Source organism: Tenrec ecaudatus, chromosome 14 (genome assembly GCF_050624435.1).
Source record: "Tenrec ecaudatus isolate mTenEca1 chromosome 14, mTenEca1.hap1, whole genome shotgun sequence".
Classification (NCBI taxonomy): Eukaryota; Metazoa; Chordata; class Mammalia; order Afrosoricida; family Tenrecidae; genus Tenrec; species Tenrec ecaudatus.
In genome coordinates this window covers 113,398,296-113,417,197 of record NC_134543.1, presented here as the reverse complement: position 1 = coordinate 113,417,197, position 18,902 = coordinate 113,398,296, and the positions used below count along the sequence as shown (strand labels likewise).

Below are 18,902 nucleotides of genomic sequence, written 5' to 3'. Positions count from 1 at the left end.
ACAGCCAGTGATAATCCTGTGGAGCGCAGGGGTGGCCAGGGCTCAGAATCCACTCAAAACAACGAGGAAAGACCCCTCCACTTACATTGCACTCGTTCAGCATCACTACTTTTATTCCCCAACCCACTCCTGTGCCCTGTTTATTTGAAACTACTTATTGACACATGTCATACGATTCAATAGTTCAGGCATGTGCTAGTCGGGGTACATGAGATAAACACATCCACAGAAAATCATATGGATATAAAGAGCGTTTTATAGAAAGGGTAAGTGTACAGTAAGAAAGCATTCCAACCCACTGCTGTCCAAGCCCATAAATCCAGCATTAGTCCATGTGTCCAACATCGATATAAAAAGTTCTCAATCTCATAAAATATACTGACTACAGGAGAAACGCTGAATCAGTGAGTGGGTAAGCATCTCAGCGCTGGGAGGAAGCTCTACACGGCTGCTCCAGCACCCAGGGCTGCATCGGGGTAGGTCCATGTGGTTTCTCCTCAAGGGTGTCTTGCAGGAAGTGAGCCTTGCCAGCTGAAGCCGGGAACTGGCTAAGGCAGCTGCACCCTGGTCCGACCATCAGAGAGCAAGAGACCTGAGAACTAGAAAGGCGAGGCTCACCGAGCCATTTATCTCCCACCCTTCAATTAATCCCACGTGTGTTTATCAGCCAGGTTGGCACAATAAACATTAACTATCTCAAGGCATATCAAGAAGAGTTTCACAGTCTCACCACAATCCATTTGAGAGCACTTTCTTGTACTCAGGGTCTCTAACTCCTATTTCCCCCAACCTCCCCTGTCCCACCTCCAACACACCAGCCATCCAGTGACTGTCTCTGTCCACTTACCTATCCTGGTTTTCAGATACAGAAGAATATACCCAAACAGCCCCTTTTAAAATGCCTCATTTGAGTTGGGGCTTCACCGTTTTCTCAACCACAGACGCTGGATCGCTCTCCTTCCCTGACCGGCCTCCCATAACTGAACCTCAAAGCTCCCCCCTCCCCACCCCGAGCAGGAGCCTGGTGACCCACCACCGCCTTTGGTGAGCAGAACTCACCTGGGGAGCGTGTGGGGCAAGCACACTCCCCGGCAGCTCCCCATAAGATCAGAGTCCTCCGTCTGGATTCGTTGCCCAGAAGAGCCAGTGGCTCTAGCTTCATGAGATCTGGCTGAGCAGGGAGGCTACTGTGGCGATGCCCACCGCCAGGGTCTGGGAAGAAAGGTGGCCTGTGGAGCAACTTCTAGGCTGTCCCAGGCACATCTTGGAGGGGCTGTGGAGAAATGGCGTGCACCACAAGATGACTGTTTCGGCACTGTCTTCATGAACATTGTCCCCTACCCTGCTGCCTCCAGAGATTTTGGCTGAAAGGACACACCTGGCCCCTTTCGGCTTCCAGGGCTAAGTTCTGTAGTTAATGTAAGGTGCCTAAATGTTACCCTTCACACCCTGTTATCAAATCGGTTATAAACCCGAGCCCGACGGTCATCGAGTCCCTTCTGACTCATAGGGACCCTATCAGGCTAAGTAGCATGGCCCCATCGGGTGTCACTCACTCTGGCTGTCATAGAGGACAGAGTGGCAGTCCTGTGAAGCTGCAGATCTGTACAGGAGTAGAAAGCCTCGTCTTTTTGCCATGGAACGGCTGGTGGTTTGGAACTGCTGACCTTGAGGTTAGCAGCCCAGCACGTGCCCACTAAGCCACCAGGGATCCTTGAAGACTGTCTATCTCGATGGGGAAAAAATAGCCTCAACTTTCTCCTGAAGAACAGCTGGTGAACCACCGACTTTGAAGTGAGCAGCCCAATGCTCATCCTAGAGCAGCATGGAGCTCCTTCACATCATTTCTAGCTCCCCTTAAACCATTCGCTCGCTGAAACTGCTGGGCCTTTGCTTTGGCTGTTCCTGTGCCCTGCAATGCCCAGCTAATGCCCTCTTTCATCTGACTTTCAATCACCCCCAGGAAGACCTGCGTCATGGTGCATCCCGCAGGGCAGGAGCACCCTGCATCCTGTGTCTAACTTAGCCAGTCTCACTCCGCCTGTGTCGGCCTTACTGTCTCCTCCATTGCCTCTCAACGCCTTCCACCCCCCAGGGGCACAAACGAACACACATTTGGGTAAATCCAGAGCCTTGCCTAGCCTGCACTGGAATAAACTAGGAAAGGAGGTGAACACCGTCTTCTAACGGGGCGAGGGTTTGTGTAGAGGGACCAGCAGGCCGGGTCTGGGTTGCTGTGGGACAGAATAGGGGCACCAGGGTGCATGCCACACCTTGGGTCAGGAAGCATGTCTGAAACCCCTGGTGCAGTGCTGAGTGTGCCCTGATAGATGGGTGAGCTGCTTTGCAGCGGAAGCAGGCGTGCTGGCGGGTTTTAGCAGCAGTGATGACAGTATAATTGAACGTTAGTGCACTAAGTAGTATAGCCAGTTTGTTCAATTTGGGTTTTCACAAAGGCATTTCACCGGTTCCCACTTTATGCTTCCATCACGAGGAAACAGGACAAAAAGGAACCCCAGGGCTTGTTGGGGAAGCAGCAGACTGCAGGGCTGGGGCGGGAGGAGCACAAGATGAGGCTGGCGTAGGAAGTACTCAGAGAAGGTTGGCCACAGGGGCCTGCATGGCGGGCTCCAGTGGGGCCTTCCGGGACAATCTGAACATTGAAAGAAATGAAAATAGTAATGGAGTATATAGCCTATCATCAAATAAAGTCCACATGGATACAAATAAAGGAATGCCTACATTTAAGACCAGAAAGCTCCTAATGAACAACAACAACAAAACCCCAAACAAAGAAGGCCATGGGGCTCAAGAGCCATGTTGGCCAATTAAACAGCTCCTGAGAATTCCTGGAGTTGTTGAAACTTTAGGAAAAAACGTTAGCATATTGTTTAGTTTCTCCAAATAGTTACTGGACCCCGACTGAGTGCCAAGCTGGAGAATAATTGCTAGCACTTCTCAAATGTGCCCTTGGGGGGAGGCTTGAATAGTCTGCCCAGCAGTCCCACAGAGAGGGGAGGCAGCCACCTAAGGGACCTGCTCAAGGTCACCCAACAGGGGCTCTGCTCCAGCTCCACCTCCAAAGCAGGCAGGAACCAGGCACACCCCTCTTTCCTCGGGCTTTGCCCCCAGTGGAGGTTCTCAGCAGGTTACCCCATCTGCTAGATTTTTGTCTTCAGGTGACATCCTAGAAAAGAGGCCCTCAGAAGGCCAAAGAGGACCCGCAGCTGCCCTGAACTAAGGCCCTACAAATAACAGAGAACACTCATTACCAGAGGTTTTTTGTTTTTCCCCTTTCTGGTACGTTCTAAAACTCCCCAGTGCTTTCAAGCAGCAGCAGTTAAGATGTGGCAGGAGACGTGGGATCGAGTGGGTTGGGAGCGAATCTATCTGTGGGAAGGAACAACGCAGTGAGGAAAAGTCATGCGTGGTTGAGAGATGTTCAAGCTCACGTTATGTAAGGACGGCCCTATTTGGGCCGAGTGAGTCATTTTCTTTTCTTCTTTTAAAAGAAGACTTTAGAAGCTGCGGTTAGGCTACATTGGGAGAAGCCGTGATAATATTGGTAATACTGATGTGAAGCTTCAAAGTATAAAGTTAACATCAACTGTGTCCCAAACACCAAGCTGGCATCTAGTCTTGTGTGAAAGGTTTATGGGAATTTAGAAAAAAGAAAACTCTGTGTTCCAATTTCATTTATATAAGGAAGACGGAGAAACCTAAGTTATTCTCTACTGATTCAAACTTACATTACTCTGTATAAGGTCAGGAGTCTCCAAAGTTTTTCTTAATGGGCAAGAGAGATGATATTTTAGGCTTTGTGGGCCTTCTAGTCTCCGTTTCAACTTTACAATTTAGCTCGTAACAGAAGAGAAACCAAAGATAGCATGTGCATGAATGAGTGTGGCTGTGTTCCAATGAACTTTATTTTTCAAAAACAGTCAGAAGGATTGGGCCTCCACTCAAGTACTTACTCAATGCAAGAACACGTTGTTCTATTAAATTGGCATTCCATGAGGCACACCTTTCCAACACGATCGCTGAAGACAAATGTGCGCATAAGCAAATGTGGTGAAGAAAGCTCATGGTGCCCGGCTATCAAAAGATATAGTGTCTGGGGTCTTAAAGGATGGCAGATAAACAAGCGGCCATCTAGCTCAGAAGCAACAAAGTCCACATGGAAGAAGCACACCAGCCTGTGTGACCATGAGCTGCCAAAGGGATCAGGCATCAAAGAACAAAAAAATCATATCATTGTAAATGACGGTGGGACCATCTGTAGGCAACTGGACACCCCCTTACTGAAGGGTTTGGGGGAGGAGATGAGCCAGTCAGGGTGCAGGGTAGCAACGATGAAACATATAACTTTCTCTAGTTCCTAAATGCTTCCTCCCCCCACTCTCATGATCCCAATTCTACCTTACAAATCTGGCTAGACCAGAGGATGTGCACTGGTACAGATAGCAACTGGAAACACAGGGAATCCAGGACAGATGATCCCTTCAGGACCAGTGGTGAGACTAGCGATACCTGGAGGGTGGAGAGAAGGTGAGGTAGAAAGGAGGAACCGATTATAAAAATCTGCATATAACCTCTCTGGGGGATGGACAACAGAAAAGTGGGTGAAGGAAAACGCCGGACAGTGTAAGGTATGACAAAATAATAATTTATGAATTATGAAGGGTTCATGGGGGAGGGGAGAGTGAGGAGGGAAGGGGGGAAATGAGGAGCTGATATTAAGGGGTCCAGTAGAAAGCAAATGTTTTGCACTGGGCCAGATGATGAAACTTGCGTCCCTGGAGGACAAGGCCCTTGAGTTGCGTGCCATATGAGGCACCAAAGCTCTCCGGATGGCGAGGCAGGTGGAGAAAGAGCTTCTTAATCACTTCTGCAAATATTAAATATGAAAGTGAGGGGCTTAGTTCCACACGGGGATATTAGTCTCCAAGGAGAGAAACAAAATCATAAGCCCTGAACTCGGTAAATCTGAGGCATCTTTGGAAAGAATGCATGTATAGAGTTGGAGGGGTGGGGAGAGAATATACTTTTTTGTTGCAAGAGATAGTGGGGAAAAGGAAGAAGAAGAAATAGTGCAGTATTGTAACCGAAGCAATGGCATAGTAATTGAACGTTCACGCATGTTATCGTTTAGCAGGTGTTGTTGATAGTGTGGGTTTTCATAAAGGCTCATAAGCGGGTCCCCCTTTATGCTTTCTTCATGAAGAAATGGACCGACGAAAAGGAACCAGGGCATCTTGGGGAAGAGGCGGACTGCAGGACTGGGTCGGAAGAGGGAGCGGTCAGAGAATGATGGTCACCGGGGCCTGCATGGCTGGGCTCACTGGACAATTTGAGCTTTAAACTAAATCATCATAGAAGGTGACAGGCACTCGGTCTCTGACTTACAACAGAATTCCAATCTGAGGCCTCCCTCACAAGTTAGTTCTATTGTCAGTGGGACAGCTCTTTTTGTTGCTTTCATGATTACTTCCTTTTGTTAGAGGAAGGAGCCCTGCTGGCATAGTGGTTACACACTGGGCCGCTGATCGCAAGGGCGGCAGTTCGAAACCACCCGTAGCTCCTTGCGAGCAAGACGGGGCTTTCTACTCTTGTAAAGAGTTACAGTCTCAGAAATTCATGGAGGGAGGGAGTTCTATCTTGTCCTATAGGGTTACTATGAGTCGGCATCAACTCGATGGTGGTGAGTTTGGTTTGGTTTTCTGTTGTCTTTAAAAAAACCTGATCTTGAGGGGGGGGGGGGAGGGAAAGAGGACCTGATGCAGAGGGCTTAAGTGGAGAGCAAATGCTTTGAGAGTGATTAGGGCAAAGAATGTATGGATGTGCTTTATACAATTGATGTATGTATATGCGTGGATTGTGATAAGAGTTGTATGAGCCCCTAATAAAATGTTTTAAAAAAAACTGATCTTTAAACATCTTTGGGTAAACATGTGATAAAGAAGACATCAGCAAATTACACAGTGCGCATCGTATGTAGTGCAGATGACTAAGGATAATGACATTCACCTTTTCTCCACCCTCCTAGTATCACCACTCTCAGCACTGGTCCTAAAGGGATCATCTGGATTCCCTGTGTTTCCAGTTCCTATCTGTACCAGTGTACATCCTCTGGTTTAGCTGGATTTGTAAGGTAGAATTGGGATCACGAGAGTGAGGGAAGAGGAAGCATTTAGGAACTAGAGGAAAGTTATAAGTTTCATCGTTGCTACACTGCATCCTGACTGGCTCATCTCCTCCCTGCAACCCTTCAGTAAGGGGTGTCCAGCTGCCTACAGATGGGCTTTGAGTCCCCACTCTGCACTCACCCTCATTCACAATGATATGATTTTTTGTTCTTTGATGCCTGATACCTGATCCCTACAACACCTTGTGATCGCACAGGCTGGTGTGCTTCTTCCATGTGGGTTTTGTTGCTTCTGAGCTAGGTGGCTGCCTGTTTACCTTCAAGCATTTAAGACCCCAGATGCTATATCTTTTGATAGCTACGCACTATCAGCTTTCTTCACCACATTTGCTTATGCACCCATTTTTTTCTTCAGCAATCATATCGGGAAGGTGAGCATCATGGAATGCCAGTTTAATAGAAGAAAGTGTTCTTGCATTGAGGGAATACTCGAGTGGAGGCCCAATGTGCATCTGCTACCTTAATACTAAACCTATAAATATTTGCACATAGATCTATTTCCCCATCCTATATAAATATATGTACACATGTACATGGCTGTATTTAGACCTCTATGAATGCCCTTTGCCTCGTACTGACTTCCAGGAGAATGGGTCCCTGTACTGCCCACCCCTGGTGGGACAGTTCCTTATAAAGGCGCTTTTCCTCGGGAGTATCCAGTCAAGAGTTGGAGGGCCCGGGTGGTTGGGTGGACCTGTGTGGCAAAGAAGCATCTTAGGCCCTGGTTTGCACACCTGCTAAATGGAGCTAGCTGTCTCCCACTTAGCCCTGCCCTGCCACCTCATAGAGATATGCCCCTCAAACTGGAGCCTTCTCTAGCTGCTGGGGCAGTGCAAGCCAGGGTGGTGGTTAGGGTCTCTGGATGGTGCCTGCAATCAAGTACCCAGCTGCCCACCGGAAGGTTAGAGGTTGGCACGCACCTCAGGGGCACTTTGGTAGACGGACCAGAGGATAGAAAACAGAACAGGAAAACCTCTAGGGAGCACAGGTCTACTCCGAAGCATGGGATAGCCATGAGGTGCAAACAACTCAGGGTAACTAGTTGGCGTTTTTGTTAGTTGTGTGTGGGCCTTTTCATTTGAAATAAAATGTGGGCATTTCTGGGGAAAGAAAGGGAGAACCGATCACAATGATCTACATATAATTCCCTCCCAGGGGGACAAACAAGAGAAAAGTGGGTGAAGGCAGACATAGGTCAGTGCAAGACATGAAAAAATAATAATGATAAATTATTAAGTGGTCGGGAGGGAGGGGAAAAATGAGGAGCTGCTACCAAGGGCTTAAGTAGAAAGCAAATGTGTTGAGAATGATGATGGCAACAAATGTACAAATGTGCTTGACACAAGGGATGGATGCATGGATTGTGATAAGAGTTGTACAAGTCCCCAATAAAATGTTCTTTTTAAAAAAATGTGGGCCTTAGCAGAGGGACATTGGACCTCCACTCAAGTACTCCCTCAATGCAAGAATACTTTATTCTATTAAATTGGCATTCTATGATGCTCATCTTCCCAACACAACCGCTGAAGACAGAGTGGGTGAACAACTAAATGTGGTGAAGAAAGCTGATGGTGCCCGGCTATCAAAAGATATAGCATCTGGGGTCTTAAAGACTTGAAGGTAAACAAGTGGCCATCTGGCACAGAAACAATAAAGCCCACATGGAAGAAACACGCCAGCCTGTGTGGCCATGAGGTGCTGAAGGGATCAGTTATCAGGCATCAAAGGACAAAAAAATCGTATCATTTTGTGCTCACCTCCTGATATGATCACTGAAGACAAATGGGTGCATAAGCAAATGTGGCGAAGAAAGCTATTGGTGCCTGGCTATCAAAAGATATAGCATCTGGATTCTTAAAGGCTTGAAGGTAAACAGCGGCCATCTAGCTCAGAAGCGACAAAGCCCACATGGAAGAAGCACACCAGCCTGTGCGATCACAAGGTGTCAAGGGATCAGGTATCAGGCATCATCACAAAAAAAATCTTACCATAGTGAATGAGCGAGGGTGTGTGGAGACCCAAAACCCATTTATAGGCTACTGGACATCCCATTACAGAAGGGTCTTGGGGAGGAGACAAGACGGGGTGCAATGTAGCAACGATCAAAAATACAACTTTCCTCTAGTTCCTAAATGCTTCCTCCCCACCCCTCCCACTGACATGATCCGAATCCTACCTTGCAAGCCTGACTAGACCAGAGGAGGTACACTGGTACAGATGAGAACTGGAAACACAGGGAAGCCAGGGCGGATGATCCCCTCAGGACCAGTGGTGTGAGTGGCAATACTGGGAGGGTGGGTTGGAAAGGGGGAACCTACTTCAAGGACCTGCATTTGACCTCCTCCCTGGGGGACATACAACAGAAAAGTGGGGTAAGGGAGACGTGGGACAGAGCCAGATATGACAAAATAATAATTTATAAATTATCAGGGGTTCATGAGGGAGAGAGGAGTGGGGTGGGAGGGGACATAAATGAGGAGCTGATTCCAGGGCCTTAAGTGGAGAGCAAATGTTTTGAGAATGATGAGGGCAACGAATGTACAAATGTGCTTTACACAATTGATGTATGTATGGATCGAGATGGGTGGTGTATGAGTCCCTAATAAAATGATTTTTAAAATGTGGGCCTTCCACACAGAGAGAGGGTGACAGAATTGTCTCTGCCTGTGCAGGTCGTAAGAGAAAGAATACTTTGAGGATGTCCCAGTAAAGAATAGGAGCACCAGGCCGTGCCCACAGGGAGCGTGTAGCGGGGAGGCCTCCATGTAACAGCGTCTGCTGCACCAGCGGGTCGCTCAGCCAGGTATCCTTGGTACAGGGACTGATGGTGGCCCTTGTGCTTCCAGTGCACCAGGTGGCGGAGCGAGTGGAGGCCCTGGGGCAGTTTGTCATGAAGACCAGAAGGACACTCAAAGGCCACGGGAACAAAGTGCTGTGCATGGACTGGTGCCGGGATAAGAGGAGGATCGTGAGCTCATCCCAGGTAGGTCCTACTGCCTCTGGGCTTTGCTGGGAGAGTCCTTGCCAGTAAGCCGCCTTCTGGTCTCTGTAGTCTGGCTTAGTCTCCACAGTGCCTGATTCGCTAAAGACTTTTCAAGGCTACTGTACAACCTCACCGATTTGGGTCGGTTTGGGATGGTGAGCAGTCAAAATACAGACAACGTGCGATTCCTTTGATGAACCTACAAATTATTTGTGAGCGAAATCGTTTTGAAAAGTGATACTATGGGGGCAGGGGGAAGGTGGCAGAAGAAAGGGGGAACCGATCATAAACATCGGAGTATAACCACCCCCCCAGGTGGACGAACAACAGAAATGTGGGAGAAGGGAGAGAGTGGTTGGCGTAAGATAAGAAAATAATAATAATTTATAAATTATCGAGAGTTCATTAGGGAGAGAGGGTGGGGAAAAATGAGGAGCTGATATTAGGGGCTCAAGTGGGAAGAGAATGCTTTGAAAATGATGATGGTAGCACATGTGCAAATGTGCTTGACACAATAGATAAATGTATGGATTGTGATAAGAACTATAAGGGCCCCCAATGAAACTATTTAATAAGAAGAGAGAAAGGAATGCTTTGAAAAGGATGATGGCAACCTATGTACAAATGTGCAAGACGTAATGGGTGTATGGATTGTTATAAGAGCTGTAAGAGCCCCCAATAAAATGATTGGGGAAAAAAAGAGTAGCAGTTTTATTTTGTTAAGGGTATGAGTGAGTGATTGAAATGCCTTCCGTGGCTTTTTATCTCAGATGTTACCAATTCTTGATCTTAAAGAACAATTTTTAGTTCATTTTATATTGTTGGCGTAGTTTCTTTGACGTCTTACGCATTCGTTATCTATAGCTGTGTAACTCATTTCTCCACAACGTAGGTTAAAAGAACCTACGCTTATTACCTCACAGGTTCTGTGGGTCAGGCATGCAGGAGTGAGTTGGCTGGTGGTTCTGGCTCAAGGTCTCACGCGAAGGTGCTGTCCAGGTGTGGGTTGGGCTGCAGGTACTGAAGGCTGAACTAGGACGGGAAGACCCAGTTCCAAGATGGCTCACTGACCTGGCTCTTGGCTGAAGGTCTTAATTCCAGGCCATCGGGGGCTTTCCACAGAGCTACCACGATATGGCCACTGGCCCCACCCCAGGCAAGCGATCCAAGGGAAGATGGCACCTCTGCTCACTGGTTTTTGTGGCCTAACCTTGGTGATGATGTTCCAGTCACTCTGCCATTGGTCGTCCAGACTAACCCAGATGTTAGGAGGGAGGGGCCTACAAACGAGCACATGGGTCAGGAGGCAGGAATCTCTGGGGATCCTCTTGGGGTCTGGCAACTACGGACTTCATACTGTTTATGTTAATGTGCAACAGCTCTGTTTTTCAAATAACCTCCGTAAATGGGAAACTGTACACACGCAAGCTAGTTCAGGATCAGGTGTCCCTGACTATTACTAGGACTATTGTTAGTCCTCACTCACGGCCAGGAAGTCGCTTGGGCAGCTGGTCAGCCATGCGGACAACAGTTTGAAACGAGCCTAGCTGCTCTGTGGGGGGGAGACAGGCTTGCTGTTCCCGTGAAGAGTTGCAGTCTCTGAAACCCAGGATCACTGCGAGACGACGTTATGCGAGTACTGATTCCTCAGTTCTCACGCGTGGTGACCATGAGTTTAATGGAATGAAGCGCTGCCCACTCCTGGGTTATTCCCCCCGTAGTTTTTCAGTTTGAGTCCACTGTTTACAGCCAGGGGTCAGTCCATCTTTTTCTCTGACCCTCTGCTGTACCAAGCCTGAGCTTCCTCTCCAGGGCCTGGTCCAAACACACGAGCTGAAATCGCACCATCCTGGCTGCCTTGGAATAGGGCTGCGGCTGTACTTCCTCTTAAGACAGACCCCTTCGTTCTGCTCCCATGCCAGTGTGTAGTAGTCAGTCCTTCGCCAACACCGTGACTTACAGGCTTCAGGTTCTTTTTGATCTTTTTGATCTTCCTTAATTCTGCCCCGGGGTTTGCCTGCGATGAAAAACACACGACGTGGGGCAGGAACATCTGAGCCTTCAAAGTCGCATCTTTGCTTTCATTCCCTCGAGAGGGGCCTTTGGCAGCTGTGTCCCTCATGCACTGTGCCACCTGATTGCTTTCCTTGCTGCCTCCGAGGGTGTTGCTTGTGAAATGAGCCAAGTGAAAGGAAGTCTTTGACAATGGCCATCTTCTCTCCATTGGCCATGATGCTGCTTCTTGGCCCCTGCTTTCTCTCTGTTGGAGGTAATCCATACCCCTGTGCGGTCCTGCATCTTCCTCGGCGAGTGGGTCGCATCCTCGTTGCGCTCAGTCAGCAAGATGGTGCCTGGCAGCTGGTTTTCGGGCTACTCAGCCTTGCAGCGAGGTCCCCGGCGGCCTGCGAGTCCATCATGCCAAGTCGCATGTGCTCTTGATTTTACGTCCATGGCCACGTGGTCGTTCGTGTGGTTTATCTCATTGGCCAAACTCTAGAAAGGAAGACACAAAATGGTATGACGGCCTCCGCTCTGTCACAGCTGTGGCGAGGGTTTTCCAGCACGTCTTCCTTGCCTGTCCTTCCGATGCGCATTGTTACAAAATAGCGACCAAGGGGTATGAGATGTTCCTTAGCCCTTGTGCCTTTTTTAATCCTTACAAATAGGGTACCCACTCACTGCTGCCAGGGAGTCCATTAGAAGTCAGAGCATCCCTCTGTCGGCGTTCCAAGCCTGTGACTCGTTACAGACACAGACAGCCTCATCTTTGGCCCATGGAGCAGCGGGGAAGCTGACACTGCCGGTCTCGTAGCTGGCAGCCCAATGGGATCCCACCGCTAACAGGGCTCCTTTACAGAGGCAAACCGACCTCGCTGCCGAGCCAATGCGGACCCAGAGCAACCCCTGTGGGGTCCCAGTAAAGAACCTAGTCTTTCTCCCTTGGAGCTGCTGGTGGTTTGCAACTGTTGGTGGTTTGCTACTGTTGGCCATGCAGATTGAAGCCCAACACATCACCTGTACACCACCAGAGCGCCATTGAAAGGCTGGTGGGTGCTTTGCCCCTCGGGGGGAAGACGTCAGTATTTCCGCTCTGCACCCCACCATGTCTGTCTCTCTCCTATGGGATGCCAGAGACAGCAGGAAGATGTGAGCGTGACAGGGAGGATGCTGGGAAAACATTTTTGTAAAGGTGTGAAACAGACTTGGGGTGGCCCCTCAAAAGCCGCCTCCCTAAAAGGCAGGAGCTGAATCACGCTGACCAAGTGGGAGTCGGGTTAAGGGCATGCGCATTCCCTCCAGGTATATAGGTCTCAGGCGTCTCCATCCCTGCTCAGGGAGGTATGGTAGGCCAGGTGGACTAGAGAACCAGATCCAGCGACACGCAGACATGTACAGAAAAGAGCTATGTATCAAGAAGTAATTATATATCCAGAAAGCATCCCAGCCCAGGTCAACTGAAGTCCATAAGTCTGATACTAGTCCCTCTTCAGACTCATGCAGCCACATGCAATGATGCAGGATGCAGGAGGATCACAGGCTGCTGGGTACAGCGTCGTGTGGCTCGAATGTCCGGTGGACGCATGGCAGGACCCCGGTAGCTCTCGGAGTGCTCCTTACAAGAAGGCCATGCCTCCAAGGAGACAGCATCAGGCTGTTGATTGACAGGTTGCAGTCCACTCCCACACCTTCGTACATCTTCAGGTTGACATAAAATTATCCAACTGCCACAGGGGGCATGGGCAGCTAGATTTTTAGCTGTCTGGCCCCCTTTCTCATCGTGCCCCCCTTTTTCTCCAGAGCACATAGGGGTGGGAGGTGGGGACAGGCCGGCAGACCGTGGGGTGGAAGAAGCCACTGATAGGGCACACTGCTGGGTGAGGCACTGGCTCAGGACCACCGCTACCACCACCAACCGAGCACAAGGGGGTGCAGGACATTGGCTCCTGCTCTGCTTTCTGGAACTAAAGACTTATGTGGGAAACAAGCAAAAACACCCCTCCCTGTATTGAGTCAATGCTGACTCCTAACGATGACCCAAGAGGCAACGGTCGAACCGCCCCTGTGCGTTTCCATGACAGTAACTCTCTAAAAGAGTCGGAAGCCTTGTCTCTCTCCCTGGGAGCAGGTGGTTATTTCCAGCGGCTGACCTTGCTGTGTCCAGCCCAGGGCGCCCCCAATCCACGCCCCCACCCCGGGCTCAAGGCTTCCCTTGCCCACTCCATTTAGTCAGAGATCTCAGACCCGAAGAACTTGGGGAGCTTGACCTTGTGTCAGAGCCCACGGTCCTGCAGCATGTTCATAGGGAACACCGTTCTGGACTCTTGGGAGACCAGCTGCCCTGCACTGCAAGCCGGACCTGTGTGTCCCCTCATCTCCAGCCGGGTTTCCCTCTTCACTCACCAGGTCCAGTCCACACGACTGAAGGGATTCCAAAACTCTGGGCTCCCTCGTAGCCTGCTGGATTGCCCTCCCTGACCAGAGTGGAAACCATCAGACCATCCAAGCCTCTCCTGGGACATTTACCGAGAGCCAGTGATGGCCGGACCCTGGTGCTCTGAGCGCTCCCACACCGCATCTGAGCAGGTGGCCGTCTTGTGGTGGCCGGGTCTCCTGTGGGTGTATCTCTGGTGTCTGTATTACAACCAGATGATGTGGAGGCTGCTCCCGGCACCTCCCCTCCCCGGGAGGTCACAATGAACGGCAGGTTGACTGTGGCAATGGCGTGCTACTTGTTGGCTGATGGGCCACGAGGGGGTGCTGTGTCCCTTCCCGGTGCTGCTGGGCACTCGGACCAGTAGAGAGGGAGTGGGGATAATGAGGGAGAAAGTGAAAAAAGAGATCATTGTTTCATTTTATTTTTATTAAAGGTCATTTTATTAGGGGCTCTTGCTGCTCTTATAACAATCCATACATCAATTGTATCAAGCATAATGTGTACATATGTTGCTATCATTTTCTAAACATTTACTTTCTATTGAGCCCTTGGTATCAGCCCTTCTTCTTCCCCCTCCCTCCCCCACCCCACCCTCATGACCCCTTGATAAATGATAAAGTATTATTATTTTCATATCTAATATCGACTGCTAAGAGAGCATTATTTACTTGTCAGGGAGCTCAGGGTAATTTTAGGTTTATCTTACCAATAAGCATGGATTTCACTCCATGGCCACCCCCAAAAGATATGCTGAAGTCTGAACCCTTGGTAGTTAAAGATGTGGCCTTGTTTAGAAATAGGATCTTTGAAGATGTTATTGTGGGGGGGGGTCCCTGTGCCATCTGAAGAGAGAGACAGAGGGGCCACGGCCAGGTGATGGTGGAAAGAAGCTGCAGCTACAAGCCAAGGCATGGCTGAGGGTGCTAGAAGCTGCGAGGAGAGGTGGCTGGAACCTCCCTTCAGATCAGGGTCCTCAAATTACAGCCTGTGGGCCACATGCGGCCCACCAGGGACATTTATCTGGCCCGCTGGATGTTTTTGCCCCGTTTGGTTTTTTACTTCAAAATAAGATATGTGCAATGTGCATAAGAATTTGTTCTTTTTTTTTTTAACTATAGTCCAGTCCTCCAACGGGTCTGAGGGACAGTAAACTGGGCCCCTGTTTAAAAAGTTTGAGGACCCCTGCCTTAGCGTCTTCGCAAAGAGCATGCCCCGCAGACACGTGGTTTGGACTTCAGCCTAAACTTGGACTTCCAGATATAGTGAGACACTATGAGACACTATCTCCCTGTTGTTTTGAGCTACCCTGTCGATAGTACCTTGTTATGGTCACCCTGGGGAACAAGTACACCCCTGTGTAGCTTTTTGACGCTTAGGGTGTTGGGCAGCTTATCGGTAATTGGTGCTTGAATTATAAATGAAAAAAGAGGGGGGAAATCATATGAGAGAAGCCTCTGAGCGTTGCTTTCTATAATCGCAACCACACAGGGAATGTGGAGGGAGAACTGAGCCTGCAGCCAGACGGGAGAATTCAGTCCCTGCTCACTGCCCTCATTCCAAGGGCAGGTTGTTGTTGGCAGGTGCCATGAAGTCGGTTCCGACCCATAGAGGCCTTAGGGACAACAGAGTGACACACCATCCTGAGACTTATTCCTATGTTTGAGGCCTTTGCTGCAGCCACTGAGTCAGTCCACCTTGTAAGCACACCTTCCTGGTTTTCACTGCCAAGTGTGATCTCCTTTTCCAAGGTCTCACCGTCCTTGCCTCTAAGGGACATTCTTCAAGACAGACTTGTTTGTTCTTTAGGCAACCCACGGTACTTTCATACCCTTTGCCAGTACCAATCCATCGATTCTTCTTTATTCAGTGTCCAACTTTCACATGCATAGGAGGCCATTGAAAATTGTGTGCCCTAGGTGAGGACCGGTGGGAGGCCCTTCTTTAGCGAGACACCCTATTCCACGGTGCTCAGCTGGACACAGCGTTTACGGGTAGTTCTCGGCAGCTCCCTGGGGGCATTGTTGACAGCTTTCTTTCCCCTGCTTCCCCCCTCCAGGATGGGAAGGTGATCGTGTGGGATTCTTTCACTACTAACAAGGTAAGGCATTCCTCCGGGTCATATCGAGGCCTCTCAGAATCCCAGCAGAGGCTGCTAACCTCAGAGTTGGTGGTTCGAGTCCACCCAGCAGCTCCGTGGAAGAAAGGCCCGACAAACCGCTACTGTAAAGATGAAGACCCTACAGAGCGATGCTACGGTGTTCCGCACGGGGTCGCCGCACCTGGAGGGCCAACTGGACGGGAGCTGACAGTCACTATTAGTCTAGCAACCTACCTGCCACCCCTCCCAGCACCGCTGACCGTGGCCAGCCGGAGACTAGAGGACCATGGGGTGATGGGAAAGCCCACCTGTGTTGGAACAGCTGGGCCAGACCTTCCCAACGTGCTCTTCTCTTGTGCTGAGATCTCTTGCCCAGAGAGGAGCGTGCAGGGCCACATCCGTTGCTATCGACTCGGGTCCAACTCGTAGCCACCCTACGGGACAGAGCAGAACCGCCCCATGGGTTTCCAAGGCCATGGCCCTAATGGAAGCTGACGGCCTCACCTTTCCCCAGGGAGAACCCCCGTAATTGGGGTGACCACTAAACCAAGGAGGCGTGTGGCCCGGGAAGGATCTCAGATTGACACGTGCAACCAGATTCACTGTTTCTCTCCTGAGTGACAAGAGAGTGGCCGAAATTCCTAGTTTTCTTTCCCCCTGACTGACCCGAGTCCATAGCAGTGTCCAGGTGGGCGACTGAGGGGGTGAGGAAGATGAGGGTGCAGTGGGACCGCAGGGAACTCTCCTGCGATGAGGGGAGTCTGAGGCCTTTGTGATGCCAGACCAGGACACGCAGGGCCCCAAATTAGATCTAGCTCTGCACCCTGGACTGAAGAGACAAGCTAAAATCCGTGTGAAGCTAGGCATGCCTGTGTCATGTTGGCATTTTCAATTAAGATTATTTTGCATGAAATATTTACTTAGAAAGTCGTCCTTTCTCCACACAAAAGAGGATCACTGGGTTTGTCCAACACTGGGCACTGGACCTTTTCTGAAAGTGTCATGGCAGGCAACTGTCAGGGGATGGGAGGGAGTGGAGACCCACAACCATTTTGCACAATCAAATCCTGGAACACCTGGCCAATAAGAAAGATCGCAGCAATTTGCAAAGTGCTTTCACTGGCCCCATCTCCTTGGGAGCCGCCTCCTCTCCGAACAGCCATCACCATCTCTAGTGTGCATGGGGGCCGGCTGCTTCCATAAACACTGAGCCTGGTGCAGAGTGTGGACTGCCTGCTCTCTGAAGAGCTGAGGCAGTTTCCCCTGGTGGTCTCCAGTGAAGAATGGCTTGTAAGGAAGGGGGATCTGGGGGGAACCTGTGTTTAGAGTGGCCACCTCAAGTGTGTTAGTCTGGGAAAGCGAGAGAAGCAAATCCAGGGAGACTCAAGGTTTTAAAGCATGACTGTAGCTGATTGTGTATAAGAAAGAGCTTTATATACAAGAGCAATTGAATATTGGGAAAATATCCCAGCCCAGTCCAGATCAAATCCGATATTAGCCCATATGTCTGATACCAATCTATAAAGTCCTCTTCAGACTCACGCAGCACATGCAATGATGCTGAATGCAAGAAGATCACAGGCCAGTGGGTGGGAAGTCTTGTGGATCCAGTGGCGGTATAAGCATCTCAGTGCTGGCAGGGGTCTCCATGTGGCTGCTCCAGCTCAGGGCACTAGCATAGTTCCATGTGTCTTATCAGCTGCAATGTTTCCCAGGAACCGAGCAGATAGAGAGAGAGTGTCTCCCGCCTCCAAGGAGGAATACAGGAGGTCCCAGAATCCTCAGGAAGAGGTGAGGCCTCACTGGCTATGACCTGATTGACAGGCTAGACTCCACCCCTTCACTTTGTAGCCTCTCAAATCGGCAAACGATTCTATAACGACCACACCAAGCTCATTCCAGGAAGTGGCATTTCTTGGCATCGAAAAGGCTGCAAAACAATGACAGTGGAATCTTGAGAGGCAGCACCGAAGTCTGTGTTTGCCCGCAAAAAGCAGACAGACTATAACAGGAGAGCCAATGAGCATGTGAGAGAGATTTAGAGACCGTCTCGTGCAATCCCCTCATCGCAGAGGTGTAGGAGGAGAACCAAGGGGGAGGATAAGTGGCCATCCTACGTGGGGCCACTCATCTCGTTGGATCTTGGAGCTAGGACCAAGGCCCATGCCACCCTCCAGAATAAGTCCACAGACCCACAAGGTTTTAAAGCATGACTGTAGCTGATTGTTTATTTATAAGTCTGTATGAGAGACTCAGCCACCAGCCAGAGACCAGGGACTGCTGCTACACCTCAATTCTTAGTGCTTCCGTTGAAAGGGCTCCCTCTTACCCAGGAGAACCTCTCAAAACCACCCTCCCAGCCCCTACCATACCTGTCCGGGCAGTGGTTTGGGGAGAAAGGCTCATACACACAAATAAACACATGTGTCACAAACATATAAGACATCACTCAGGAATATGGAGTTATGGAAAAGGGAATCTGTAGACGAGGAAAATTCTCGATCCGCAAAAAGACTCGGACGTACACTGCAACAGAAGAGTATTGATGCCGAGCAAGAAGAAAGGAATTACACCATCAAAGGGGAAAGACACACTCCAGAGAGGTTTGTTCCGTCGTGTTTTGTTTCCCATTAAGGATTTGGAACTCTTAGGCTACATGGCAGGGTTGGGTTGGATATGGGGAGACGGGGTCCCCTCCTCGTCTCAAGCTGGTGATCTCTGCCCCATGCCACTCTCCTCTAAACCTGTGATCCGTTGGTGGGGACTCTATAGCTCAATGTCTCCCCTTCACTCTGTCACCAGCGGATGTTGTGTTTCAGGAGCATGCAGTCACCATGCCCTGTACGTGGGTGATGGCGTGTGCCTACGCCCCGTCGGGATGCGCCATTGCCTGTGGGTAAGTAGGGGCTCCAATCGGCCAAAGCCGGCAAACAAGAACTGGTGGTGACTCTTGTCTCCCTTTCAAGCACTGTGTTCAATTCCTCCCTGACCGTTAGCAAAGAAGGAGAAACCACAAAAATCCCCCGGGCTTGTTTGTGACATGCCAGTAGCAGTGCAAGGTTCACACCTGTCCCCTCTGCTCTCGGATGCTGTTGGCGGGGCTACTCATTGGCACAGATGTTTTGGGAAGCAAGTTGGTTAAATGTATCAAAAGTGTGTGACATTTAGTCTAGTGATTCCA

At 49.9% G+C, this 18,902-nt stretch overlaps 1 protein-coding gene across 1 annotated transcript in view; it reads left to right on the top strand.

The window, feature by feature from the left end:
• The window catches only part of GNB5 (G protein subunit beta 5), a 49,507-nt gene that overhangs the window by 10,117 nt on the left and 20,488 nt on the right, over window positions 1-18,902 (top strand). The window contains exons 2-4 of the mRNA XM_075530564.1: window positions 9,052-9,188; window positions 15,680-15,721; window positions 18,541-18,617. Of these exons, the coding sequence (XP_075386679.1) occupies window positions 9,052-9,188; window positions 15,680-15,721; window positions 18,541-18,617 (256 nt within the window). The remainder of the gene's footprint in view (window positions 1-9,051; window positions 9,189-15,679; window positions 15,722-18,540; window positions 18,618-18,902) is intronic.